The following is a 27,379-nucleotide window of genomic DNA, read 5'->3' as shown; positions in this document are numbered from 1 at the left end:
CCGCCTCCTCCGGCCACGCCTCCCGCGACCGCTTTTCCCGCCTCCGCCGGCGCAGAGCTGCGGCGGGTGACAGTTGAGGATGGCCGGAGCGGAGGGTGCCGCCGCCGGGCGGCCGTCGGAGCTGGAGCCCGTGGTGTCGCTGGTGGACGTCCTGGAGGAGGACGAGGAGCTGGAGAACGAGGCGTGCGCCGTCCTGGGGGGCAGCGACTCCGAGAAGTGCTCCTACTCGCAGGTGAGAGCCCGGCGGCGGGGCCCTCGCCTCCTCGGGCTCCGGCGGAACCCTCCTCCCCGCGGACTCGTCCTGCTCCCGCCCGCCGCGACCGTCTGCTCCGTAGCGGACGGGGGCCGCCGTTCGTCGGTCGTGGACGTCCCCATTCCAGGCCCAGCTGCCCCCTGGCCCTCAGCCTCCTGGGCCCCCTTCCGCCGTCCGTGCCCACAGGGGCCCCCTTCTCCCTCGCTCCTCCTCCGGCCGCTCGGGATTCTCCAAGCGTTGGCCCTGAACAGCTACTCTTCCTCCCAGAAGCCATCCCCGGGACCTCTTACATCCAGACCTCCTCGTCCCCACTCTTCCCATCCTGAGAGTGTTTATTAGGAACCCACTGGAGGAATCCAGGCAGAGCTGAGCCCTGGGTTTGAAAATCCCCCCCTCCCTCCCCCCCCCAAATACGCGCTGGGCACCCGGACAGCTCCTTAGTTCTCTGCAGTTTAGTGCAGCGTCCGGTGTTTTTGGGGAGACGACACAGGGCCGAATAGCTCTGCCGTGGGCCCCAGGGGGGTAGGAACCAGAACAGCAGATGGTACTGGCGGGGGGGGGGGGGGGGGGGAGCCAAGGGATCTGCTTGAGGACAGTTGGCGCTTGGAGGACGCTGTGAGGGAGGGGGTGTGATGGGGTGTTGGGTGTGACTCATCCTGTGTATTTCTAGGCACAGACATGGATCGAGGTGGGCAGAAGGAAGCTCAAGGGCTGGGAACCGGGGGGATGAAGAAGGTTCTCTCTTCCAGGCCCTGGGACGAGGAGAGGCTGCTTGCTTGGGGCCTTTATGGGCTGTGGACTGAGATCACAATACGACTTGTAGCCGCTGGCCAGTTGGGTGCCCGCCGCAGAGCGGTCAGATTTTCAAACACACCTGGTATCCACAGGCAGTGCCGGGCTTGGCTGGTGTTTTAAAACCTTGGGCTCTTGCCCTGGCCGGTTTGGCTCAGTGGATAGAGCGTCGGCCTGCGGACCCAAGGGTCCCGGGTTTGATTCCGGTCAAGGGCATGCACCTTGGGGTGATAAGTTGCAGATATCACCACACTACACCTCTAAATATTTCAGCATGCATCTCTCCAGCAGGAGGCAGCTGATGGATGTTTCTAACTCTCTATCCCTCTTCCTTCCTCTCTGTAAAAAAATCAATAAAATATATATTTAAAAAAAAACAAAAAAACTTTTGGCTCCCACTAGAACCATTGTTCCTGGGCCTTAAAAAAAGTCTGTAAGCTATTTTTGAAATATAATTAGCTTTATAAAACAGACTTAAAATTTTCTTTTTACTTTAGTGAAATATATAAACAATCGCACAAATTCTGTGTAGGGCTTGAAAAACACACACAGATACTACCACCCAAATCAAGAAATGGCACGTCTTCCACTGGCTTTCCAAAGCTCCCTGTGTCTTCCTCCCTCCTACAGGGAACTCTTCAAAGTTTGTCAAGTTTTGCCTGTTTTTCCTTCAACGTTTTATTTTGAAACATTTTTAATCTGCTAATAAATGGAAAGAATGGTTGTTATCTCTTAATACACCTTCGTTTTTAGCATTTTACATCCATCTTTCTCTTTATAATATACTTCTTTTGTTTTGTGATGAATCATTTGAAAATAACTTGCAGATATCACCACACTACACCTCTAAATGTTTCAGCATGCATCTCCTAAAAAAGGGGGGTTTAAAAAAATGCATTGATTTTTGCCTTTGATGGAATCAAGCATTTTCCAAAATTAAACTATGATATTACTTACATCAACCTACACACATTTTCATGTGTTACCATGGTTAAGCAGAACAGCTAATGGTTAAGCAGGCCAGCTTATTCACAGTTGATTGAAAATATTAAACTTTCTATCACTTTAAGAAAAAATTATATGAAAACAAGCACTAGTATAGTATATATAATGATGCGTGCGAAACATGCAGCAGTGTTTTGGCACTCTCATGTGTAAGCTTTTTTATTAATCTTAGTGGTTTTTACAGGAAGATTTTGACCACAGATAACCTGATTTCAATTTTTTCTCAGATCACAGTATGGGTATTAGGTAACCATGCCATATTTCATTAATTCTCATTTTTCATTTTGGGGCTGTCTTTTAGGGCTCCGTAAAGAGACAAGCACTATATGCCTGTGGTACCTGCACCCCCAAGGGAGAAGAACCAGCAGGGATTTGCCTTGCTTGCAGTTATGAATGTCATGGAAGTCATAAACTATTTGAACTATATACAAAAAGGTAAAGGGTGCTTAATGCTTTTTAAATGTTTAGATTCTTTCCCAGCTGTGCTTTTCCTCCCATAATCTTGCTTTTCCATTCAATGTAGTTGTGAACTGGTAAATTTATTATAGTTGTTTTATGTAATATAATTTGAGACAATAGTTTTTCCAGACGGCCTTTTAAATATAATTATGGTACAAACTCAAACTACTCATTCTTCACTTCCATTAATTTACTTGTTAATTAATATTTGTTTCTGCACATTAATTTCCAGAATTATTAAATCTCTTATTGTTATGTAGTTAGAGAAATTTTGAATTGGATAGATGAGCAGCAACCAAGGCCACTTTTTAGATCCTAGAAATGAGTTGAAAGGGAAGAGGCTATGATATGTACTTTAAAAACATTAGATTTAAAAGAAAAATTAAAATTGGCTCCTCCTTTGTTTTAGAAATTTTCATTGTGATTGTGGAAACAGCAAGTTTAAGAATCTGGAATGCAAATTATTTCCTGTAAGTAAGCACTATAACTAAATGCATTGAAAATAGCTGAGATGAATTTTATTTTCTAATCGAAACCAGATTGTTTTCTAAAAAGGAAGTTCTTATGCTTATTTTCTGCAAATGGGCAAATGAATATTAGACTCCATTTTTTACCTTGTTAGAAAACTAAGTAACCTGTTTAGAACCTACAGTATAGAGTATAATTAATATGAAAGGTTTTTGGGAAATGTTCTTTGCAGTGATTCAGGTTAAATTATGTTGGTTGTGCTCATGCTGTGCTCTAAGGCTTTTACATAATCCTATCTAATAAAAGAGTAATACACATATTGACCATCACTCCAACACACAATATGGCTGCCCCCATGTGGCCAAAGATCCTGCCCCCATGTGGACACAAGATGGCCACCACAAGATGGCCAGCAGAGGAGAGCAGTTGGGAGGGACCAGGCCTGCAAGTGAGAGCAGTTGTGAGCAATGAGGCCAGCAGGGGAGGGCAGTTGGGAGGGACCAAGTCTGCAAGGGAGGGCAGTTGCAGGCAATCAAGCCTGCAAGGGAGGGCAGTTAGGGGTGACCAGGCCAGCAGAGGAGGGTAGTTGGGGGCAAACAGGCCGGCAGAGGAGCAGTTAGACATCAATCAGGCTGTCAGGGAAGTAGTTAGGGGGTGATTAGACTGGCAGGCAGAAGCAGTTAGGGGCAATCAGGAAGGTAGGCAGGCGAGCAGTTGGGGGCCAGCAGTCCTGGATTGTGAGATGGATGACCAACTGCCCATTTAGGCCCAATCCTATTGTGCAGTCAGACATCCCTCGAGGGATCCCAGATTGGGGGGGATGCAGGCTGGACTGAGGGACATCTTTCCCCCATAAATTTCATGCACCAGGCCTCTAGTATATAATAATCCTATAAAATATAAGCATAGTATGCAAATTGTCCCCTCTCCTGGGAAGTCGTCCAGGAGTTCAACCAGTGGGTGAGGCTGGCTGGGGGAAGGGAGGGGACCCTGTCTGGCAGCAGGCAGCAAGGGGAAGGGAGGGTGTACCCAGCGGCAATTGCTAGGGACCCTACCAGTGCACAAATTTCATGCACTGGGCCTCTAGTTGATTTAAGAGAGAGAAAGGGACCGAGATAGAGAGAGAGACATCGATGAGAGACATTGACCCACTGCCTCCTGCATGCTCCCTACTGGGGATTGAACTGGCAATGTGGGCATGTGCCCTAACCAGGAGTTGAACTATGACCACCTGGTTCATGAGCCGACACTCAACCATTGACCCACACCAGCGAGGCTGCTGTAAAGCTTTTAAAGCAAGGGGTAGGACTAAAAACTAGATAAATAAAACTTGATAATAATGAAGGTGGGCTAGATGCATGCAGGAATTTTTCACGGCGTTTTGGTTAATAAAAACTATCTTATACAATAACTTTTGGTGAAATAACAAATGAAAGAAACTAAGGGCCCCTAGCCAGTTTGTGCAGTGGATAGAGCATCAGTTGCAGACTGAAGGGTTCTGGGTTCTATTCCAGTCAAAGGCATATACCTTGGTTGCAGGGTAGATTCTTACCCCAGTCAGGACCTGTGTGGGATGCAATCAATTAATGTGTTTGTCACACATTGATATTTGTCTGTCACTCCTCCATCTTTCCACTCCTCTAAAAATCAATGGAAAAATATCCTCAGGTGAGAATTAACAATAAAAAATGGATTTTATTTTATTCCACCATAATTGCTAAAACTATTACGATTTTCTCTCCTTAGAATATTTTTCGACAATTTTCTTGTCTGCTTTTTAAAAAAAAAATTAAGTTCTTTTTTTAAAGTATTACATATATCTCATTTCCCCCCTTCTTGTCTTTTTATTTTTTACATCCTGGTACTCTGGCAGCTTTGACTATTACAGGTGCTGTTAAGAGTAGTTTGAAATTCTAGGCCAGTGGTCGGCAAACCTGGCTCCCGAGCCACATGCAGCTCTTTGGCCCCTTGCATGTGGCTCTTCCACAAAATGCCACGTGTGGGCGCACGCACGTACAGGGCAATTGAAACTTTGTGGTCCATGCGCAGAAGTCGGTTTTCGACCTTGGTGAGTCTATTTTGAAAAAGTGACATTAGGATACTCTAGGGGCCAAAGAGCCGCATGTGGCTCACGAGCCTCAGTTTGTCCACTGTTCTAGGCAATGCCAGTTTGCATAGGTTGATTTTTATAAAAAGATTTTTTTATTGGTTTTCAGAGAGAGAGGAAGGGAGAGGGAGAAAACCATAATGTGACAGTGGAACATCCATTGGCTGCCTCCTGCATGCCCCCTACTAGAGATGGAGCCAGGAACCCGGCCCTGGGCCTGGCCTGGAATTGAACAAGCAACCCCAGGTGCACAGCACTATGCCCTATCAACTGAGCCACACTGGCCAGAGCCAGAGGCTGATATTAATACTCATGATTAACTTTCATTCCTATTCTATTATATAGGTATATTCAGTTTCCACCAATTGCAACAAATATGGTACAAAAAAAAGATTTTGCTTTTTTCCCTGTATCCTGGAAAAAGTATCCCTTTCATAGGAGTGACTCTTTTCTTCGTATATTCAATGCAGAAATTTGTGGAATGCAGAAATGTGATGATGCATGAAATTATAGTTAAAATTAGAATATTATATTGAAATTAATCTATTTCAGGACAAAGCAAAGATAAATTCTGGCAATAAGTATAATGACAACTTTTTTGGATTGTATTGCATTTGTAAGAGACCTTATCCTGATCCTGAAGACGAGGTAAGAGAATTTGGTTATCTCTAGCCTTCACCCCTCAGCCTCTTGGCATATCTGGGCCTCTGTAGCTGTGCAAGTGGAATTTGGGGATTGTGAAAGGATTCTAAATTTGTCTCTTCTGATAAATCTGGGCTGGGTCTCTAACTAGTACAGATCTCAACTATTCTCATTCTTACATCAGGAGAATGAAATATTGAATAGGACTTTCTTAAGGCCCGGACCTTTAATCCTTCCTGTCCCTCTTTACCTGCCTTCCTGCTCTAAGTCCTGAATACTTTCCACAAAATAGCCTTTAATTTCTTATCTTCCCGAAAGGAAAGAAATAGCATGTACACATGATCCTCTTAAAGTTTTCAATTAGAAATATACACAAAATTTAAAGAGTTTTCCTCACTCCTGTACCTTCCTTGTCCTAGACAGTAACCACTGTTAACACTTTTGGTGTATATATATCTTTGACAAGCCCTAAGTTAGTTACCTAAATACTCAATAGAATGGCATTTTCTACTTTTTCATTACTATAAAGAAAGCTGCAGTGAACACCCTTATACAATAATATAACTGAGTAAACTCCTGCAGGATTTATGGAGAATGGAGACCTAGAGGTAGAATTGATGGGTTAAAGGATATTTGTATTTAAAATTGTAATCAACCATCAATAATATGTGATACTGTTTTTTCCCCAACACTCTTATCATCCCTACATATTACTAGTCTTTTAAAATTTTGCCATCCTAATAGATGAACTGTATCTTTAAAAAATTTTCCTTTTTTTAAAAAAAAAATGTATTTTATTGATTTTTTACAGAGAGGAAGAGAGAGGGATAGAGAATTAGAAACATCGATGAGAGAGAATCATCGATCAGCTGCCTCTTGCGCACCCTTCACTGGGGATGTGCCGGCAACCAAGGTACATGCCCTTGACCAGAATCGAACCCGGGACCCTTGAGTCCACAGGCCAACGCTCTATCCACTGAGCCAAACCGGTTTCGGCAAAAATTTTCCTTTTCTTGATCATAACTGAGGTTACATCTTTTCATGAGTTTATTGGAAATTTGTAATAACTTTTTAAAAAATATTTTTATTGATTTCAGAGAGGAAGGGAGGAGTGAGAGATAGAAACATCAGTGATGAGAAAGAATCATTGATTGGCTGCCTCCTACACACCCCACACTGGGGATCGAGCCCACAACTCAGGCATGTGCCCTGACCCAGAATCAAACGCAACCTCCTGGTTCATGGATCTACACTTAAGCATTGAGCCATGCTGGCCAGGTGCCAAATTCTGTATTGGTCAATTCAGGTTACTCCCCTGAGCCTGGGTTTATGTTTATGTGTAAAATGGGAACACTTTACTTATTTGTAAAGGTTTGTCAAAATCACAAATGACGGGAAAGAGCTTTGACAGTTGCTTGCAAAGGGCTTATTGCACTGTAACCCTTATGTACCACTAGTTCATGCAGAATGAACGTCTCTTTGGCCCCTTGATCTGATGTCTTCCCCTGTCTCCTTGGATATCCCTGTCGAGAGTGGTCTCACAGATTTAGAAGAGAATTAATTAATATCTAATACTACTCTGTGCCAGATTTACCTCCATGTCTCCGAATTCAGTGTAATCATTAACGTACAAATTGCTTTTCCGTATTAGATTCCAGATGAGATGATCCAGTGCATAGTGTGTGAAGACTGGTTCCATGGAAGGGTAAGGAAAGCTTTTCCCTTTTGAAGCCATTCTCTTCACAAACAGAGAAAAGGTGTTTTCTTTTCAATTGTGTTCTATTTTACATTATAGTTACTATTCAAAAAATATCCTATGAAGATATGATCAGTGTACTATTGCCATATTTGTTTATAAAATGAGTATTTTGGACAACTTAGAGATCACAAGAAAAATGCTCAGTTTTCTGTACTCACAGCATCTTGGTGCCACGCCCCCGGAGAGTGGGGATTTCCAGGAAATGGTGTGCCAGGCCTGCATGAAGCGCTGCTCTTTCCTGTGGGCATATGCTGCACAGTGGGCAGGTAGGCGTCTCTGGAGTTGTACAGACTTGTGCTTGTGAAATTTGTGTGTTCAGTCCAGAGTTTTTACAACTATTAACTGGACTCTGAGGTATAGGAAGGTGCTTATGATTGGTTAGGAGACTACCAAGAGCAAATCAGTACTTTATTGGCATGATGCAAATTAGAGAAAATGAAGGGGGTAGGGTTTTTGTTTTTGTTTTTTTAATTAATTTCAGAGAGGAATGGAGAGCGAGAGATAGAAACATCAATGATGCAAGAGAATTATCAATCTGCTGCCTCCTGCACACCCCCTACTGGGGCTGGGGCCTGAAACCCCGGTATAAGCTCTGACCTGGTGCATGGGTTGGTGCTCAACCACTGGGCCACACCAGCTGGGCAAGGAGGCGGTTTTTAATGGAACTTTGAAAGACAAATGGAATAAGTTGTTTTTAAATGTAAGACCTGCTGTTGGTTGTGTAGGGAGTGGTGGGAAACGTTAGCTAGTGTTTTTGCTATACACTAAGAAACTGACCCAAAACAACTAATTACAATAGCAATGAATAGTTTTGAGACATTAAATAATTTTATTTTATTGGTCATGCCATATGTATTATTTTTTTTAAGTGGCAGTAACTCATAGAATCTGCTGCTCTGGTCTCGTACTTTTTTGCCCTTCTCACCTTTAAGGAACACTTTACCTATAAACCACAAACAGCAGCCATATTTAAGATCTCATCCTACACTTTTGATTTGCCTCAAAGTTCTTAAGGCTCCCTCTTTCTGTTCATATCTGTCTCTATCTCTAACTTTCACTGGACCTATATATATTTCTCATTCATTCGATTTTCTTAATTCATCTCCTCTCCATCACTTCATTTCCTCCCGTCAGCAGATGGCTTCATCTTCTACTAAATTGAAATGCCATCATGTACCATGAGCTCCTTCTCAGTATTTCTGGCTCTCTATCCATCCTTTTTATTTTTTCTTTATGAAAAAATGCTGATTGTCTTTTCAAAACTATCCTGTTTGGGGGCGGGGGGAATATCAGTAATACTTTCAACAATAAGGATAGATAGATTGATAAATAACTGACTATAAAAAAAACAACAACACTACCCTAGTACTTGTGTCTCTTCCTACTGCCTCTTGCTTCTTCAGGTATCCCATCTCTCTTTAGCATCAGTGCTATTTTTCTTTCTCCTTTACATAAAAGTGCTTAAGTAGTGATTATATTTTTAAACGAACTGTTCAATTATTTGAACTCTTTGGTTTGACAGGCATAACTTAAAAAAATAATGATGTTTCCTTTGTCATTATTCTAGAGATTAAGATTACTCCTTTTCCAAATTCTGAAATATTTTTTAATCAGGTAAAGTGATTTCATTGTCTAATAGGTCTGTGGACCTGTGTATTTGTGCCCCCCCCTTTTTTTTTTCATTGAAACTACAGTAACCAAAGTACCTGCTGAGGATGATGGGTTGGCTCTGAATGTTGATGGAATAGGTGATGAGGAAGTTACCAAACCTGAAAATGGAGAGCATCACGATAGTCCCCTCAAAGAGGATGTTCCAGAACATGCAAAGGATGCTGTAAAGGCAGTTAAAGCAGAGCAGATGAACGAACCGTGTGCCAGCTCTAGTTCTGAATCTGATCTCCAGGTAACAGCTGAAGTAGGAGTCATAAAAGAAAGAAAACTTAAGCAAAATTAATTCTGTAAGCTCGATAGTTTTGCATCTCAATTGTATATTTTGCCTAAAGAAATCCTTTTACAAATCTAAAGTATGAAAACATGATATTTTAAAAAACATATTTCAAAACTTAATTTTGCCGAAACCGGTTTGGCTCAGTGGATAGAGCGTCAGACTGCGGACTGAAAGGTCCCGGGTTCGATTCCGGTCAAGGGCATGTCCCTTGGTTGCGGGCACATCCCCAGTGGAAGGGTGTGCAAGAGGCAGCTGATCGATGATTCTCTCTCATCGATGTTTCTAACTATCCCTCTCTCTTCCTCTCTGTAAAAAATCAATAAAATATATTTTAAAAACAACAACAACAACAAAGGAAACACTTTAATTTTATTTCAGACAGTATTTAAGAATCAACATCTCAACCCAGAATCACAGTCTGGCTGCAAATATCAGGAGCTTAAAGCTAAGCATTTTATAAAGAAAGACACTGCCACCTTCTGGCCCCTGAACTGGCGTAGCAAGTTGTGTACCTGCAAAGACTGTATGGTAAGTACCTGATCAAGTTCAGTGTTAGTTGTTTTGTGGACTGATGCCTAAAATAAGAACATCGTATTTTCATATATATATGAAAATCATGTGAGGAGTGTAAAGAATCTAAAAATTAAAAAAAATATTTTTTTGTTTCCATCACCATTTATCCACTCTATGCTATACTCTCCCACAAAAAATGTTTATATTAAGCAAGTTTATGAAATAGTGTTTACAGTCTAAATGCTTGTGGAAGAAATGCAGAATTATGTATTACTTTTTATTTACTTCATTTTAGTGGAAAAATAGCAATTCTTAGCTTTCTTATATCGTAAAATTGCTTGAAACACAAATTGTTGAGAGTTACAGTAAGTCAGATCTTTATTTTTTTTAAATAAAGATTTCTTAGGCCATACAATACCTACTAGGAAGTTGAGAGATTTCTAAAAGAGATTTGTGAAAAAAAGAATAAATCACTCAAGCAACTTTGTGGGGAAAGGCTCAGGTATTTCTGGCAATTCATTTAAAAATAAATTTTCAGAGATTGACTGGTAAATGGCATGCTGCGCTAATGGGGAAACTGGTTTTATTTTTTAAAGAAAATGTATGGCGATCTAGATGTCCTGTTCCTGACAGATGAATATGACACAGTTCTGGCTTATGAAAACAAGGGCAAGGTTGACCAGGCGGCTGACAGGACAGATCCTTTAATGGACACCCTGAACAGCATGAACAGAGTCCAGCAAGTGGAACTCATTTGTGGTAAATTCTGCTTGAGTGTGAAAATTCATGAAGTCCATAAAGTTTCCCTCACAATTGAAAAAAAAAAAAATTATGTAAGGAGAATAACTAATACCTTTTGTTTTAAAGTTTAAGTTTGGAATTGTATAGTAGACCTCAACTATACTTGCTTAAGGGTAATGTTGCTGGGTATTTGGTTGCTATTATGGGTTACATGCTAGAATAATTCATGATGAAGAAACCACAGCATGTGTCTTGATTAAAGGTGAATGTGTGAGTAAAGAGTATTAGAGAATCAATTTCTTTTTCCATCCAATAAAATATAATTTTCATTGAGCATTACATGTCACCTTTTGACAGTTCTTGAGGTTGCCTCAGTGGTTTACAGGAATCCACCAGAGGGGAAAATAGCCCAGACTCTTAATTGCAGACTTTGACATGTTCCCCACAGCGCGCCCAACTCACGTTGGCGATTTCTATCCCCGCCATTTTCTCTGGGGGCGCCGCCACCTGTGTGCCCCTTTTATGACATTGATTGTTTCTATCTTTTATTTGTAACTATTTGATTCCTTTTCCCATTATTAGACTAAAAGCTTTTTGAGGATGGAGGATTTTTGTAGCCTTCAAGGTGCTTCATACATAATGCAAACTGTTGATTGAGTGAACAAATTTTAAAACTTAGTATTTGACAAATCTTTTTTTTAAAGGCAATCACTAGTCAATTTTTTTTAAAAATAGATTTTTATTGATTTCAGAGAAGAGGGAGAGAGAGAAACAACAATGATGAGAGAGAATCATTGATCAGCTGCCTCTTGTACGCTTCCTACTGGGGATCGAGCCCGCAATTCAGGCATGTGCCCTTGAATAGAATCGAACCAGGGACCCTTCAGTCCACAAGCCAACGAGCCAAACCAGCTAGGGCAGTATTTGATAAATCTGAATCATTTCAAATATTAGAATTCCAGAGAAATAGAAAACCCTTTTAAAATTCTATGCTAATCTTTTTGGGAGTGAGGCTATCTCTGGTTTTTGAGCTTTTTTTGTTTTAATGAAAAAAGTATTTTTGATATCAAAATGAAGGAATTTGGGAAACACGTTTCTATGTAGGTTTCATTTAAAGAAAAATCAAAACTTATTAACTAAAAAATTTAAACTATTAACTAAAATTTAAATTCTAGATACTCAAGTTGGTGGTAAAGAAATATTTTGTTTCTAAAAGCCAATGGCCTGTTTTGTTGTTTTAATTTAGAATATAATGACTTGAAGACTGAACTTAAAGACTACCTGAAGAGATTTGCTGATGAAGGCACGGTATGTTGAGTTAAAGAATTTTAATCACAACCCTGTGTGTTTTGAATAAACTGTTTATTTTCTTTGATAAAAAAACATGCATCTTAAACTGGATACTTGCGAGTTTAATTCAGACAGCTGACGGAAGTCAGTAAGAGGTGGTGAGACATCCATAGTCTGGCCGCCTTGGGCATTCTTGCCAACTAGGCCAGCAGGAATGGGGGACGAGCAGCCACACAGGGTCTGGAGAGTGGTGATAGATTCGGAGAAGCCACTGGAGCTCTGAGCTAAAGTCATCTCAGAGAGTTAGCATGAAGATCTTGAATCTGTTAGGGGTTCTAATTCCTCGCTGGTTGACTCGCAGTTTTACTCTTAGTGCGGGTGAATCGGGCATTACAACTATTGGTGGGTAGAGTATTGACAAATGTTAAGTTCTTTCATGTAGAGGATTAATAAGTATCTTTTTTTTTTTTCCCAAACATACATTCTTTTTTTTAATTGATTTTAGAGAGAGGAAGGGGGAAAGAGAGAGAGAGAAAAACACATTGATTGATTGCCTCCTATATTAGGCTCCGACTGGGGATCAAACCCATAACCTGGGAATGTGTCCTGACTGGGAATTCAACACGCCACCTTTTGGTGTCAGTGTTCCAACCAACTGGCCACTCGACCAGAGCATGAACACCTTGTCCCAAGGCAGTTCTTCCGGTTAGCATTGCCAATTGCTGGTGTGAGCAGCACTGACCCTATAGAGCGAGGAAGGGAGATTTTCATCTTACACACCGGAATTGTCCCTGCACCTCTCTCTTGCTCACATGCATTCACTACTTTCTCCCTCCCTCATGCCCACCTTCGTGTTTTTGTTTTTTTTTAACAATAAGCATGTGTTTCCTTTGTAATTAAAAAGTAATTAACAGACCTGTCTCTTAATGGATTGTCCTTAACTTTCGATCAGATCACTGGCAAGACTCACTCTTGGGTGAGCTGGGACTTCATCTGGGCTGTGCCAGTTTACTGTTGTCTTACTTTTAATATTCTATTTTGCTTCTGTCATAAACACCTTTGTATCATGCTCCAGTCCTTTTTCCAATAAAATGGAAGATAAATTTCTCATTTTACTAAGAGTAGTGCTTCTGTAATTTTTACCAATTTATTTATTTATGTACAAGCATCTTTAATTTTGGACTCTGGAAGAGGTAAAAGTTTTCAGGTTCCTTTTTCTTCAGGAAAGAAAGCACAAATCTCAAAACAAAATATGTTGTTTTGTGGGTGCTTATTCAGAACAGAGGGACATTCCCAGAAGGCAGTGGTGGAGTGAGTGGGAGCAGTGTTTGAGGAGACCTTTCCGGTTCTCAGCCTTTGTCTGGCTCTGCCACTCTTCATGCCAATTACCGAGAACTTACTGTGTGCCAGCAGTGCCCCACAGCACTGTGGCTCAGCCTCTCTCCCCACGACCCTTCACTTTGGTGCTGCTTTTTCCTCATCTGTGTGAGGAAACCCAGCTGGTGGTGGAACCTATGCTTGGTGCCTAATGCTATTCTGCCAGCTGTGTGATCTGAACAGGCCAATGTCTCTGAGCATGGATGAACTCTATAAAATAGAGATAGTATAATTAATTACCCATTAAAATAATCGGTATCAGCAACTTGTTTGACTTCTTTGTGAACATTACGACCAGTTATTATTGTTCTGTAATGTAGTTCCCTTTCCTAATCTTTGCTTTTCGTCAACAGGTTGTAAAGAGAGAGGACATCCAGCAGTTCTTTGAAGAGTTTCAGTCCAAGAAGAGAAGAAGAGTGGACGGGATGCAGTATTATTGCAGCTAGAGTGGAGTATGGCGCCTTCCCATCCAGGCGGTGGAAATGCCACTCACTGATCCAGGAATAAAAGAGGCATATTTCACAATTGCTCCTCTTCCAGCCTCTCTTTGGAGAGGCCTCCTCCTCTGACCTTGAGCTTCCTTCACTCTCCTTAACTGCGGTAGCCACAGTGTTTATGCTGATTTCACAACCAGCATTCTTTCTGACTCAGCTAAAAGCAACTCATTCCACAGACTTCAGCCCCTCTAGCCCCCAGGCTATCCAGGGTTATTTGCTTATAAGTTTTAAGAAGTTTGATTTGGTTTTGAGAAAGTAAACTAGTTTCTTTTCTAAATTTTGGTCTTTAACTCCCAAACGTGTCTACTCCGCCACAGAGCTGTTGTCTTCCAGGACCTGCTTTGGGGGCATCTTCCTGCAGCTGGAACCTCTCTAGGTCCCCTCACCCCTGTGATCGTGGTGCCTTGGGTCAAAGCTTCCTCAAGCCCGGTCTGCTCCTCCTCCCACAGCCCTCCTTTCTGAGGTTTGGGCACAGCTTACAAGGGATCTCACAACTTGATTCCTCTGGGCTCAACCCCTGGAGTGGCCAGGATTGGTGGTTTTGTGGCCTGTTATAGGCAGGGAGATTAGCTGATGGCAGGATTGAGGAAGCCACCCTTTGATAGGAATGTCATTCATAATTCTGCTGGCACTAGCATGTTAGACTTTCAGAACTGTGGTGCTCACAGGGCTTCCTGGAGAACACATGCCACACCGTAGTCCCTCCTGCTGTCTAGAAACCAGACCGGGCTCTCCCCTGCGAAATCTCGGCGGTTTACAAAGTCCTCTGGATTTCTTTATATTATCAGGGATATTCATAAGCATATATTAAAAACAAACCTATTTTGATATTGTTCTGTTGTGAAAATGTTATTAGAACCCTAATAAATTATTTCCCCCCTTAAATTGTGCTGAAGGAAAAAATAATGGCTTAACTTACCTGTGAGCAGGGCGGCGAGAGCCCTGCTGTGGAAGAGGCAGACTCCTAGGCTGCGCGGATGACGAGCTTTATGTATATAAGCATTAATGCCCACAACTGGCTCCCTGATGACTCAGATCTTTTTAAGAACCTCAAGGAATGTTGCATAAAACCCCATATTTGAAGGGAGTTCCTTTCAGTTTGTTTGAAATCTCTTTAAAACCCTTCAGTCTCTGGGAAACACCCTTTATAAATGGAGTTGTTCCCTCTGGAGCAGGGCTGGGGAACGGTGGGCCTGGCAGTCTAAGGCCCATGGAACTTAACCCATTAGGGGTAAGCTAATTAAATGTTTGACCACATACAACAGGCTGGTTTTTAGGTTGATAATTTTGTATGGCCCGTGAATAATGTTACAAATATCCAAGTGGCCCTGGGCGGGGAAAAAGGTTCCCTTCCCCTGCTCTAGAGGAACAAGGTCTGTCCTGACAAACTGAGTTACGTGTTAATAACATCCCTTGGTGTGTGCAGCAGCCTTGTAGATAAGTGCCCGCTGATCCCTGGGTGAGGCGAGATCTACAGCAAGTCAAGGCCTCAAAAGAAACGATCCGTCCCATGTTTCTCTGCAGCACACCCAGTTACAGATCCTCTTGGAGAGTGATGTGTGGAGCGGAGGGCTCACGGCCACAGGTGCTGTGTGCCCAGGGCTGCCTTGTAGGGAGAGGTAAAAGGCTAGGTTGGAAAGCTCAGGGCGTCTTTGAGTTTGTTTACAACCCCCAACTTGGGAGCTCTTCCAAGTCAGGATATCTGCGCCCTCTGCAAGGCTGCACAGGTAGTGGGCCATTGTGGCCTGCAAGTTTGTATCTTCTCAAATGTGTAACTACCAGAATGTTCCTTCTTAGGACAGGTCAGGACCAGGTCTGAGGTGACGCGTTACGTTGTTACGTTGCCACACAATACAAATCACCCAGTGCTGAAGGGCTTGTTTTCTGAAGGTACTGTCCCTTCTACACTAACCAGGACACCTCCTTTTATACCTGCTGTTCATAGCTAGTTTTCTTACTGCACTGGACTGTCTCTTCTTGTGGAGACTGATTTTGGCCTACATGTGGAAGTTAATGCATGTTTTATGCAAAAGAAGACTATGATATTGTTGCTTTGAAGGAATTCCAGCATTGTATGTCCACTTTTGTAGAATTGTTACTGGACTTATAACTACGTACTAAACTCCAATCAGGTTTCTGTAAGACTGAATAAAACCAATTCAAAATAGTGGCTTTTCAGATTGTTTTTAGTTACTTAAATGTGCACAGCCTCTCAGTGCCTGTTATAAGGAAATGAGTATACTCCCCACAGCTGTTCCTCACCTGGGGTCCTGCTCAGTAGGGCACTGGTTCATTTCTCCTCCTTTTCACAAGGTGTGGCCTCGCCCGAGTCCCTGGCTTTACAACACCTGGGAGCGAGCTGCCATAGTCCCTGTTGGGGCCTAAATCAATAGAACATAGAAGTGCGCTTGGGTTGTGAGTGACCTGTTTGTGCAGGTGCTGCTGTGCAGGAGAGAGGAAAAGATGAGGCCCACCTAATGGTAGCCATTATTTCAACCAAAAGCCAATCTAGAGGCCCACCTCTGGCCTTCCCCCAGTTCTTGCTTCCTTGGAAATTCAGATTAGTGGTCATCACCCCGTGAATTGTGCTCAGGTGAGCAAAGGGCTCCTTGCAGCCCTAGAGCTGCTTATGTACCTGAACCTGGAGTCACCAACTAGATGTGGAATCTCAGCTTCTTGGAGCCTCAGTTTCCACAACTGTAAAATGGGGATTGGCAATTATATTAGGGTCATTGTGGGTGGACAAAAGGAGATCATGTGCTCAGCTAACCTTTGATGCACGAATGAGCACTCCCACTTGTGTATTCCACAAACGGTGCAGCACCTATCATGTGGCAGGCAGTGGGCCAGGATCCAGAGCGGGGAGAACATAAACCAAAGAAATGACCAAGTCTTCCAGCATCTTAACCAACCCAGGGTTTTCTAAATCTTCCAAGAAACGTGAATTCTCCTCAGTCTCCCAAAGCAAGGCTGGGGATGGAGAGATCAACACTAAGCTCATGCCCTTTCTCCTGTCTGATGCCTTCTGCTTTCTCCCCACACCAAATCGCCAAGTCCTACAGACATTATGCCCTAATCAAATTTATATTTGAAATCACCCTCTTGGTTCTCTGAGCTATTCGGGCTCTCCCCTGGAGAGCTGCCAAACCCCTGCCTGATTTTCTGATCCACTCCTACTCCTCCACCGAGCGACACAGACCATGCAAGTTCTATTACCTTTTGTCCCTGTTCAAAACCCTGCAGCAGCTTCCTGTTGCTGTTAGGAGCAACAACATCTGAGGCCTGGGGTGGTGAGGGAAGCCAGCCTACACTCTTGCAGGGGAAATCCACAAGTTAAGACACGAAGGTTGCCTTACTCGGTTTTCTTTTTAAGGTTTTTAAGATCTCACAGAAACCTCAGATTTTTGTTTGATACTCCACAGTTAAACCTAAGATGGTTCTAGAACTACCGTAGTGAAGCATGAAGGGCAAAATAAGATGGAACTTACTAGTGGAATGATTAGTAGCTACTTTATAACAATTAAAAAATGGAAATTAGAGAATTTTCTATCTTGTATGTTTTGTTTTCAGGAACCAAAACTCTAGATGACTCCATTTCCCTTTTAAATGGAAAAATATTAGTAAGCCTGAGTGTGAAAGAGAAAAAAGCTCAGATTCTGAGCCAGGTCTCCGGCACCTGGAGTTGGGATCTGCCTGGTCTCTGCCCGCGCCTGGCACCGTCCATGCGAGGAACTTTTTGCTCAAATTTGTAAAATACAATCTCTCAGAAGGGCCCCAATGAAAAAGTAGAAAATATAATGACCTTGATTCAAATGAAAATATATTTCCAAGAAAATAATAAATAAAAAAAAAGCCTCTGAGTAATGGAAATCATGGGAACAGAGGGGAAGTTTGTGAAGAAAGCCTCCCAGTTTTACTCTAGAATTGAGGACTGCAGGCCACTTTGCTAAAACAGACTACATCCAACTCAGCAGGTTCTATACAAGCCATTTATTTGAAATGCCAACTATATGTAGGATAAAGTCAGTGTTACATGCTTATCAGTAACAGTAGAAAAATAGAACCAGTGAAAACCTTTGTACAACGGTAATGATACGCAAAGAGAGATGTATCGTTTTACAATGCTTCACACAGACAAATTCAAGTTTGGAGGTACCTAAATAAAAATACTATATATTTCCTTAAAAAACACTATGTACAATTGAAGCGTAAACAAGTTTTACAAAGTACTGGTTATGCAGGTTGTAGAAAACACTTGCATAGGACATGAAATCAGTTTAAGAAAAATTTCTGAGCCTTTAGCATTGAAGGCACTTGACTTTATACCAGTAACAGCACAACCACAAGAATGCAGTGTTGTAGGAGTACTTCTGGAGTATAGATGCGGGACACAAACAGCAAGAAGTTCAAGAACCTTTACCTTTCAGTCACCCCAAGAGCAGGATCCAGACCACCTGCCTACAGAACAGTCAGGTGCAGGTCGCGATGAAGCTTCCAGAGCTCATCTCTGAGAGCCCACACAAACACAAGAGGTTATTTTCAAGACACACACTTGCAAGTAACCTTTCTTTAGAAACAGCCACAGCAATGTAATATTTAGAATATGGGAAGATTGACATATGGTCATAGTTTTCTGGAGGAAACAATATCAAAGACCTGCCAATACAAGAATTACATAACAGCTATTGCAATTTATCAGACAAAAAGACAGCTGAACATTCAGAAAAGGTTGCTCATACAACAGTGCTGATGGGAAATAGTAAGATACAATGTCTTTTAGTAGTGTGACGGTAACTCTTTCGGTAAGGTCATCTGTCATGAGGTTTGAAAGGAAACTATTTAGTAGACTAAGTAAACCACTGCAGAATCGGGAATAGCACCCATCACTGCTGCTTTCATAGTAACTTTCAACAGAAAGTTAGAAGTCGATCAAATAATTTTTTAAAAGTCAAATAAACATTTCCCTTTGAGTTCAGTCCTAAGATATAAACATGAATGCCTTAGAATTGCAAAACAAATTATCTTACAAGTGTTTCATGAAACACAATTTTCCTAAAAGGCAGATTAAACATTATGAAAATACATCCTTTGCTGAGTAGTTACTGAGATACGTTCTACCTTCTCTAGAGATGGACACATGCAGGCCCTGCTGCCTCAAGGCTGTCCCCCTCACACTCCGCACCATCACCTCAATTCAATGGCCAAGTACGGCCCAGAGCCAGAACTTGAACAACCAATCAAAAGAAAGCCCAATAAAGGATAGCAATTACAAAAAGTTTTATACAAGCCATTTAATTCATTCTTTTTAAATTAAAAAACTGAGAATTAGGGGAAGTTTCGGAGAGTTATACAAAAGGATTCAACAAAAGGATGTTAAAAATCCTTAAAATCTAACTGGTTATCAACATATCAGGAGAGCTTAGGTGTAGGGACATATGCCGAAAAAAAGCTGAGGGGGCATGAGAGAGGGTAGGGTATGTGGAAAATTCAAAAAACCATTTTTCAGGAATAATTTCACCTTTTATACTTTTTCCCCCCTTAGGAGTCACAGGTGACTTTGAACTTAAATTATTCATCAAAACCACAAAACTAACCCCCCGCCCCCCCCCCCCCCCCCCCCAAAAAAAAAGACCAACAGCTTCTTGAAGAAATGCCATGTTCTCTCTGTGACCCAGGAACAAAACGATGGTCCTGTAACCTCAACAAGGCGGGCACCCAAAGTGGTGATTGTCTGACGGCCTGATTGTCGGGGCCTCGAGATAAGATCCGGTACTCTGTGATTTGGTTCTCACAAAATTTCTACACCGAGTCACATACCAGGTCCTGTGGCCAAGTTTTACATTATACATGTTGTTGTTTTTCTTTTTCTGAGAGCCATCCTACTCAGACTTCACATTTATCTTAGTACAGCATTCAAATATTTTAACGCTTAGTAAGCATTACAAAAGATTGAATAGATGGGTTCAAAAGCCAGAGGCACAGAGCTATTCAACCTACCTACCCTATTAACCACACTTCACAAGGTACACTGAGAGTCTGCTAACACCTACCGGAGCGCACACAACCACGTCTGTTTATCTTCGCAAGTCACATCGGTCCACAATCCCATAGGTTAAAGGAAGTTTCTCTTTGTACACGTAGTTCAGCCAGGTAAGCTACTAAATTATTAAAAGCAAACTTCATAAATTAAACAAAACTATGAACAGTGGCCACTTATTTTTATAATTACACTTTGGGGATGTGAAAGAATATTTAATAAATTTTCAGAAGAATAAATGTGTGATATCAATAGCTCTTGTCCAATGTTTTGTTTTTTTTTAAATTAAAAAACACAGATCAAGTTTTTTTCCACCAAAATTAAGTCTACTCACTCTTAACTGTAGTACCAGCACAGTATAGTCTGACTTCAGAACAGGTATTTAAAACTACATCAAAATAATTCATGTCAACACAAATATATAAACACACATTAAGGAATATAATGGAATTAATTTTAGCTTCTGAGAGAGCGACAGACTGAGATTGGCTTCAAAAGACACCCTAACATTAGTCACACCTAAAAATGGCAGTCAGTCCTGTTTCCCGCCTTTAAAACAGGGAGCCTCAAAGGCAACGCACAGCCAGCCTTACAAGTAGGTTAGTGTTAACTCTGGAGCTCAGTTCGCAGCCTCGCAGCCCGGCGGACAGACACGCCAGCAGCAGCAGGAGAGGCAGCAGTGGACCGGTGCACACAGACACACGGATGTTTCCCAGCTTTGAGATGACAGACTTGTCAGGATTTTGTTAAATGCCAGATTATTCCTGAGTGTACATCCACAGGGTAAAGTAGGAAAAGAATGTAAGAGAATCTACAGTTTTGGGAGGAACCAGTTGTTGACACCCAATAGAAACCTATTGACTTAAAAGTGCATGTAATTCATTAACGTGAGCTTGTAAAGGCTCCCTAGCCCTGCATAGTTTTAGAGTGTCAGTGATTCATAGTTATACACACACACACACACACACACACACACACAGAAAAGAGACTCCCAAACACACATCCCCATGTGGGAATGTGCAGAAAGTCTCTTCTCTTCTAAGTGCTACGGCTGTGTGTGTGTGTCTGTAAAAATACAAAGTGAAAGCTCGAATAATGTCGAAGTGATTTAAAAACTCAAACACTAGTATATTTACATTGGAGAGTAAAAAAAAGTCCTTAGTTCACACATTGCCCTTCCAAGGGAGAAGATCTTAAAAGATCCCATGTGCTCAGTGGTTCAGTAAATCCCAAACCAGCATCCCTAGTGGAGTTCAAGTAGGACATGTAGTGTTTTCACTGGAAAAAAAAAAAAAAAGTTTTTCTCTTTTGGTAATGAAGCATTATGCATTATACAACTTTTTATAGGACACCAAAATTCAGACGCACTTTAAAAACATGTAAAAGAAAACATTTGCTTACAAACACCAAATGACATCGTGAGACTGAAGCCCTTTTGTTTTTTGTTTTCCCACAGAGAGCAAGACAAGTGAAGGCAGCAAGCAGTCCCTTCGCCATCAGCGAGAGTCGAGGACGCTAGAACCAGAAACCGTGTGCAGGCTGAGGTCACTTCGCCATCTCCACGGCGTCAGGAGGCGGAGAACTCCGAGCTCTTCAGTCTCATCTCGTGACTCTCCAGTCCACGCTCCCGGAATCTGCAGCGGCTCTGACAGCGTCCGCACTGTGAACGCAGCCAGAGCTTGGCAGCCCCGGTTCAACGGGCTTTCCTCCTTCCTGTTCTCTAGTGAGCTGGAAACTCGGGATCCTAATGGGACTCCCACTGAAGGAACGAAGGCCAGCTCCCCAGACTTATTAAAAAACAATGACAATAGATTTAAAGAGATTGAGCAGGAAGATTTCCGAACCAAAACAATTATTGAAAAGAGGAGCATTTTGATGTGCTGTTCTTTGGAATTTCTATAATTAAAAAATAAACACAGAACTATTTCATAAGAAAATACATCTTAGTGTGCAATCCAATGCACATGGAAATTGGTAGGTGAATGGCAAAATGCAAAAAGTATGAAAATACAGTCCTTTAAATGCGGCAATAAAGTTTAACATACTGATATAAAATCAATACAGATAAAATAAATGGACAAGTGCAAAAAATTCATCTGTAAAGAGAAAAAAAAGTGCCAGCTTGTTTGCTGTTAAAAATGCTTCCCCACACAATTATTCAAACACAAAACAGACAGATGCAGCATTCAAAATAACCCTCTTAGCATGCCATGTCTACTAAACATGTATGTACAAAAACCGGAATAAAATAACTGAGTTATCAGCTGGCATCAATAAGCGGGTCTCGAAGTTGCTGGGTTACGTAATAAAATGGGATGTTTCACATCTCAGGCACAGACACGTGGAGCTGCCCTCAGAGGGCAGACTTTTTGTAGAGGAAGTCCGGTTTGCTTGGTGACCTCCTTCCTCTGCTCACTGAATCCTCCCTTTCCAAATCCACACTTCGCTGAGCTCCGTGGCCCAGGGACTCGCTGTCAGCTAGTCTTCTCCCGGATCTCTCCTCTGGAGCTTCAGAGCCACATGCAGGATGTGAAGGTCTGTTAGGAGTCAGCCCAAAAGTCAAGTCGGTTTCCACTGCTGTCCGCCCCCTGCCATGCACTGGGCCGCTGCCAGCACTGTCTGCCGTTGCCAGCGGGAAGTCTGACCGCTGGGGAGGTTGCTCAATGACATCCAGGTGTATCGGCTCCTTCTTTTGTTTGTGGAGATTCCCATCAGGGGACAGCGGATACTCTCTCCTAGCTTCTTCCTGCTTTTTAGGAGAGGTCTGGCCAGGCAGGTAGGCTGACTTTAAGCCGCTCGGTGATGCCTTGTTGTGGCTATACAAATCAGGACCCAGATACCCACCTTGTGAAGGGGAAGGGGTGCGTCTGCCAGGAGCAGGAGTAGAAGGTCTGCAAGCAGTATTTGAGAAGTCATAGAAATCCGGATATTCCTGCTGATTTTCTCGAGCATCTGTCTTTTGCTCTAGTGTGTGTTTCTTTCGAGACGTGTGTATATGCCTCTGCGGGACACACGCCAGATGCTGGGGAGGCCCTGGTCCTGCTTCAGAAACCGACTGGCTTGACTCTGTGTCTACAGCAAGCTCTGGAAGCCGCCTGTCCTTGAGTGACAATGTGGACACACCCATGGCAATATCCGGCATTAGGTCATTGAGCACAGGCTGTGTACACTGCAGACAGAAACAAAGAGGGGGGATGAGTACAGCCCAGGACTCTGTAAAAATGACATCTACTGACTTTGTTTCCTCAGTATAAAACACATGCTTGTTTTGTTTTGTTTTTAAAAATATATATTTTATTGATTTTTTACAGAGAGGAAGAGAGAGGGATAGAGTTAGAAACATCGATGAGAAACATTGATCAGCTGCCTCCTGCACACCCCCTACCTAAGTGCTATGGCTGTGTGTATGTGTCTGTAAAAATACAAAGTGAAAGCTTGAATAATGTCGAAGTGATTTAAAAACATATACCTTGGTTGCGGGGATGTGCCCGCAACTAAGGTATATGCCCTTGACCAGAATCGAACCTGGAACCTTTCAGTCCGCAGACCGACGCTCTATCCACTGAGCCAAACCGGTTTTGGCCACATGCTTGTTTTTAAGAATAAAAATACAGACAATGAAAGGAAAAAAATAGTAATAATAACCCTAACCTTCCCCGAGATAACCACTTAGCATTTTGAGATATTTTACTTTTTTTTCTTTGCATATATATGTTATCACAAAACTTAGTATATATATAATTCTGCCACCAAATTTTGAGATTACTATTTAAATTACTGTGTAATAGTCCATTGCGCTGATGACTTATCCATTCTCCCACTGTTGGACATTAAAGTTGTTTCTAATTTTTCATTATTATAATTAAAATTATAATGATCATACAAGTAAATTACCTTTAATGGTAGTTTTATAAAAATTCAATGTATTATTAGGGTGACATTGGTTGATAAAATGATGTAAGTTTCAGGTATACAATCCTACAATACATCAATCATCTGTAGATTGTATCATGTGTTCACCACCCCACGTTAAGCCTCCTTCTATCATTTATCCCCCCTTTACCCTCTTCTACCTTCCCCACTCCACCCCCAAGGGAATTTGGTTTATCAAACACAACCAACCTTTGTTTCCTATTTCTTTCTCCTTTGGGGGTGGGGGTGGGGGTAAGGGTTGAAGGGCTCAGCAGAGGAAGTGGGTAGAAGGGTGTAAGGTGAGTAAAGATCAGGACGGGACCCAAGGTGTACACTTGTCCCTAGATTCCAAAAAGCCCCATTTTAATGAAGACTTCCTGAACAAATACATGTCTTTTGTTTCTCTCTCTATTGAATGCTAGTGACAGTGTGAGACAGCAGGATGAGTTAAAAAGCATTATTATTTTTTTTTTCTTCAAATTTAACCTCTAATGCAATGTAAGACCAAGCAAAGACCTATTGCTGGATTTACCAGCTACTAATGCTGGCGACTGTAGTTCCCAAATGAGGGCCTGATGGCAGCCTGGAAGGCAAAGACAGGCAAAGGACTGCTTTCCTTACACTTTCCCCGATGGGATGCTCCCTGCCCCATCAGGGCATTTGGTAGAATAGCGGATTGTACAGAAGAGAAGTTAGGCACAGACTCTAGACATGTGCTGGAATGGAGCACTATGAAAACTGGTAAAACATAGCCATGTATGGTGCCCAGCAACCCCACCCCTTCCCAAAGGAAAATAAAGATAAGGCTGACACTCAACTACACCCACATCTATGCCTACAGTCTCTGCTCTCTGTCCTTTCTCCCCACAATCGCTCTCCTCCATAACACTCAAGTCTATGCCTTCAGCTTGTCAGTAACACTGCTGGGCACTGCTGAGTTGCAGTAGAACACTTAAGGGGGCCTTGCTTCTAATATTCCTCAAACTTTCATTTTTAGGTAAGTTCCTGGGTGTTCACTTACCACTTGTTTCTCAGATGCCATTGCTGTGGAGGCGGTGGCGGCGGCGGCGGCTACGGTCTGCCTCCCCAGCCCTGTGGTGGTGGTGCAGTCAGGAGCTGGGGCTTTAACACCTGGCAGATAGCCTGGAGGGGGACAGGCTTTGGGGGCCGTTCTGGAGTGGAACAGTGAATGATTACAGGGATAAGAAAACGAACGTGAAGGATGCTGACTGGGAGGCCTTTGCTTCCAGCCTGCTTTGAGCTGGTTATGGATGGGGGTAGCTGGGGGGTGGTACGGAGGTGGTGGAGGGGGCAAGGGTGGATGGAAGGCCACAAAAGAGTCTAGATCTGTAAACATGGTTTCTGCAGTGGGGGTGCTGTTAACACGACATCTCCCAGACTGTCTCAGTGTCAAGAGCGGACTTTCATCCCCAAAACGTTCATCAGGAAAGAACTTGTGAGGATTCTAAGAAAGATTAAAGAGAAAAAAGGAGATTAGCAGATTTCATAGATGAAAATTCACAGGCTAAGAGATTTAAGTGGGGACCTAAGAAAACCACATTCAGCAAGAGTAAGAGGCATAACATTTTTCTAGGTCACAGGCTTCTAAGAAAAAATTACCTTAATGGTACAAAAGTGGCAGGTGGCATTGGATGACGGTTTCGGCATGATCCTAGCAGGGCACACTGAGGGACCCCGCCAGTGCATGAATCTATGCACCGGGCCTCTATTATTACAATACTGTATATTGTTATAAGTGTTCTATTTTATTATTAGTTATTGTTTTAAACCCTTACTGTGCCTAACTTTATCATAGCAGTGTATATGCACAGGGAAAAACATATTTATAGGGCTTGCTTGGTACCATCTACAGTTTCAGGCATCCACCAGAGGGTCTTGGAACATGTCCCCTGGGTAAGGAGGCAGGGGAGGGGGAGGAGTTTTTGTGCTAGTTAAGAAACAACTCATTTCTGGATTCCAGTGCTTTATAAGTTTGAACCATTATAAAAACATTTCTTATGATATAGGGGAGGAGAGGGAAAAGGGGTGTCGGGGAGACCTCTAAGTATGAGAGTGACCAAAACCTGACTCGAGTGACCAAACTGGGAAGGGAGAGCAGTGAAGGGCCAGAATCTTCTACTTCATCTTTCATTTCTGTTGGACATACACACCACAAACTTTTGGCAGTCACCCTTTATATGGTTATTGCATATAAGAGACAAGTTGCTTTATAATAATGCACTTCTTATCTTCACAACAATCCACATGACACACAAGGAAGCTGATGCTCAGAGTGGTTAAGTAACTGCTCCAATTAACTGGAAGGTAAGCAGCAGAGCCATGATATGACCCAGTTCTCATTCCAGAGCCTGTGCTCCGTGCACCTTCCACACTGCCTCTCAAGGTTAGCCAACACACCGGGGGAAAGGCACGGATCAGGAAAAGACCTGTCTGTGTGAGCTCCTGCCACATCTATAATACCGCCTGAATAATCAATGACCTGGTTCCTCATTTGAAACAGTGCAATGAGTTCCCACCTGCAAGAGCTCTGCAGCAGCATCGGCAAGACCAAACTCTCTCAGGACTCGGATCTGGATTTCGTAGCTGACTGTGGCGCCTTCCCCACAGTTGAGCGCGTAGGCTCTCTGCACCTGCTCAGTGTGTCGGAGCTCCTGCAGACGTCTGACCATGTCTTTCAAAGTGAGGAGACGGGGAACTGGAAGAAGGAAAACCGTTTGTAGGCAAATACCTGAGCTACACAAAAGACCATCCACTGGCACAAGACAAAAAAGCATGTGTTTTGTATCAGAATCTTATACATTTTTGGTAATATTTTAATTTTCTGGCAACTTAGTACTGTACATATTTTTAATTTTTATTGATTTTATTGTATTTATTGATTTTACAGAGGGAGTGAGGAAGAGAGAAACATCAATTTGTTGTTCCACTTATTTATGCATTCAGTGGTTAATACCTATATGTACCCTGACTGGGAAATGAACCCACAATTTCGGCGTATGGGGACAACATTCTAGCCTACTGAGTTACCCAGACAGGACTACTTCTAATTACTTCTTAAGGTTTTACAATTTCACTGTGCCCAAAAGCTCTTGACAATACCAAATAGCATCTGAGCTATATTAGTTCACAGCCTAATACAATTTTACTTAAAATTCTCTTCTGAATATCAGGATATTTCCTAAGTTTTTTTTTTTTTGTTAATCCTCACCTGAGGATCTCCCCCTAAGTTTTAGAGAATGGAAGAGACAGAGAGGGGAAGAGAGGGGAAGAGAGGGAGCGGGAAAGAGGAAGAGAAACATTGATGTGAGTGAGACATCAACTGCTGCTTCCTGCATGTGTCCTAACAGGGGCTGGGGATTAAACCAGCAACCTAAGTGTATACCCTTGACCAGGATTCAAACCCCAAGTCCTTTCAAGGGGGGATACGGTGTGGGCAATGCTCCAACCACTGAGAAACACAGGCTAGGGCTATTTCCTGTTTTAAAAACATACTTACTTTTTTTGTTCATGTAAGTCCTGACTATGCACTAGGGATTGGACTTAAGTATTAGGATGCAC

General features: G+C 42.4%; 2 protein-coding genes across 4 annotated transcripts in view; one reads left to right on the top strand and one right to left on the bottom strand.

Moving 5' to 3' along the window:
• The first annotated feature begins 28 nt into the window (after window positions 1-28).
• Window positions 29-16,016, top strand: UBR7 (ubiquitin protein ligase E3 component n-recognin 7). The gene is made up of 11 exons (XM_084873634.1): window positions 29-232; window positions 2,352-2,485; window positions 2,919-2,979; window positions 5,637-5,732; window positions 7,378-7,431; window positions 7,646-7,751; window positions 9,180-9,388; window positions 9,812-9,961; window positions 10,543-10,705; window positions 11,934-11,995; window positions 13,708-16,016. Exons 1-11 carry the CDS (start codon window positions 80-82, stop codon window positions 13,798-13,800), a joined length of 1,281 nt encoding a protein of 426 aa, XP_084729760.1. The 5' UTR covers window positions 29-79; the 3' UTR covers window positions 13,801-16,016.
• A 1,810-nt stretch (window positions 16,017-17,826) lies between these two features.
• BTBD7 (BTB domain containing 7) overlaps window positions 17,827-27,379 on the bottom strand; it is a 70,459-nt gene continuing 60,906 nt past the window's right edge. For 2 of the 3 annotated variants that reach the window (XM_084873364.1, XM_084873365.1), the window contains exons 9-11: window positions 26,338-26,516; window positions 24,822-25,265; window positions 17,827-23,057 (exon numbers count right to left, since the gene is read on the bottom strand). In XM_084873364.1, coding sequence (XP_084729490.1) covers window positions 22,242-23,057; window positions 24,822-25,265; window positions 26,338-26,516 — 1,439 coding nt within the window. In that variant the 3' untranslated portion in view covers window positions 17,827-22,241. The remainder of the gene's footprint in view (window positions 23,058-24,821; window positions 25,266-26,337; window positions 26,517-27,379) is intronic. The other variant, XM_084873366.1, reaches the window with a different exon arrangement.

Source organism: Pipistrellus hanaki, assembly GCF_964339955.1.
Source record: "Pipistrellus hanaki genome assembly, chromosome: 1".
Classification (NCBI taxonomy): domain Eukaryota; kingdom Metazoa; phylum Chordata; class Mammalia; order Chiroptera; family Vespertilionidae; genus Pipistrellus; species Pipistrellus hanaki.
The sequence above is the reverse complement of the archived record's forward strand: the minus strand, read 5'-3'. Positions and strand labels throughout refer to the sequence as shown.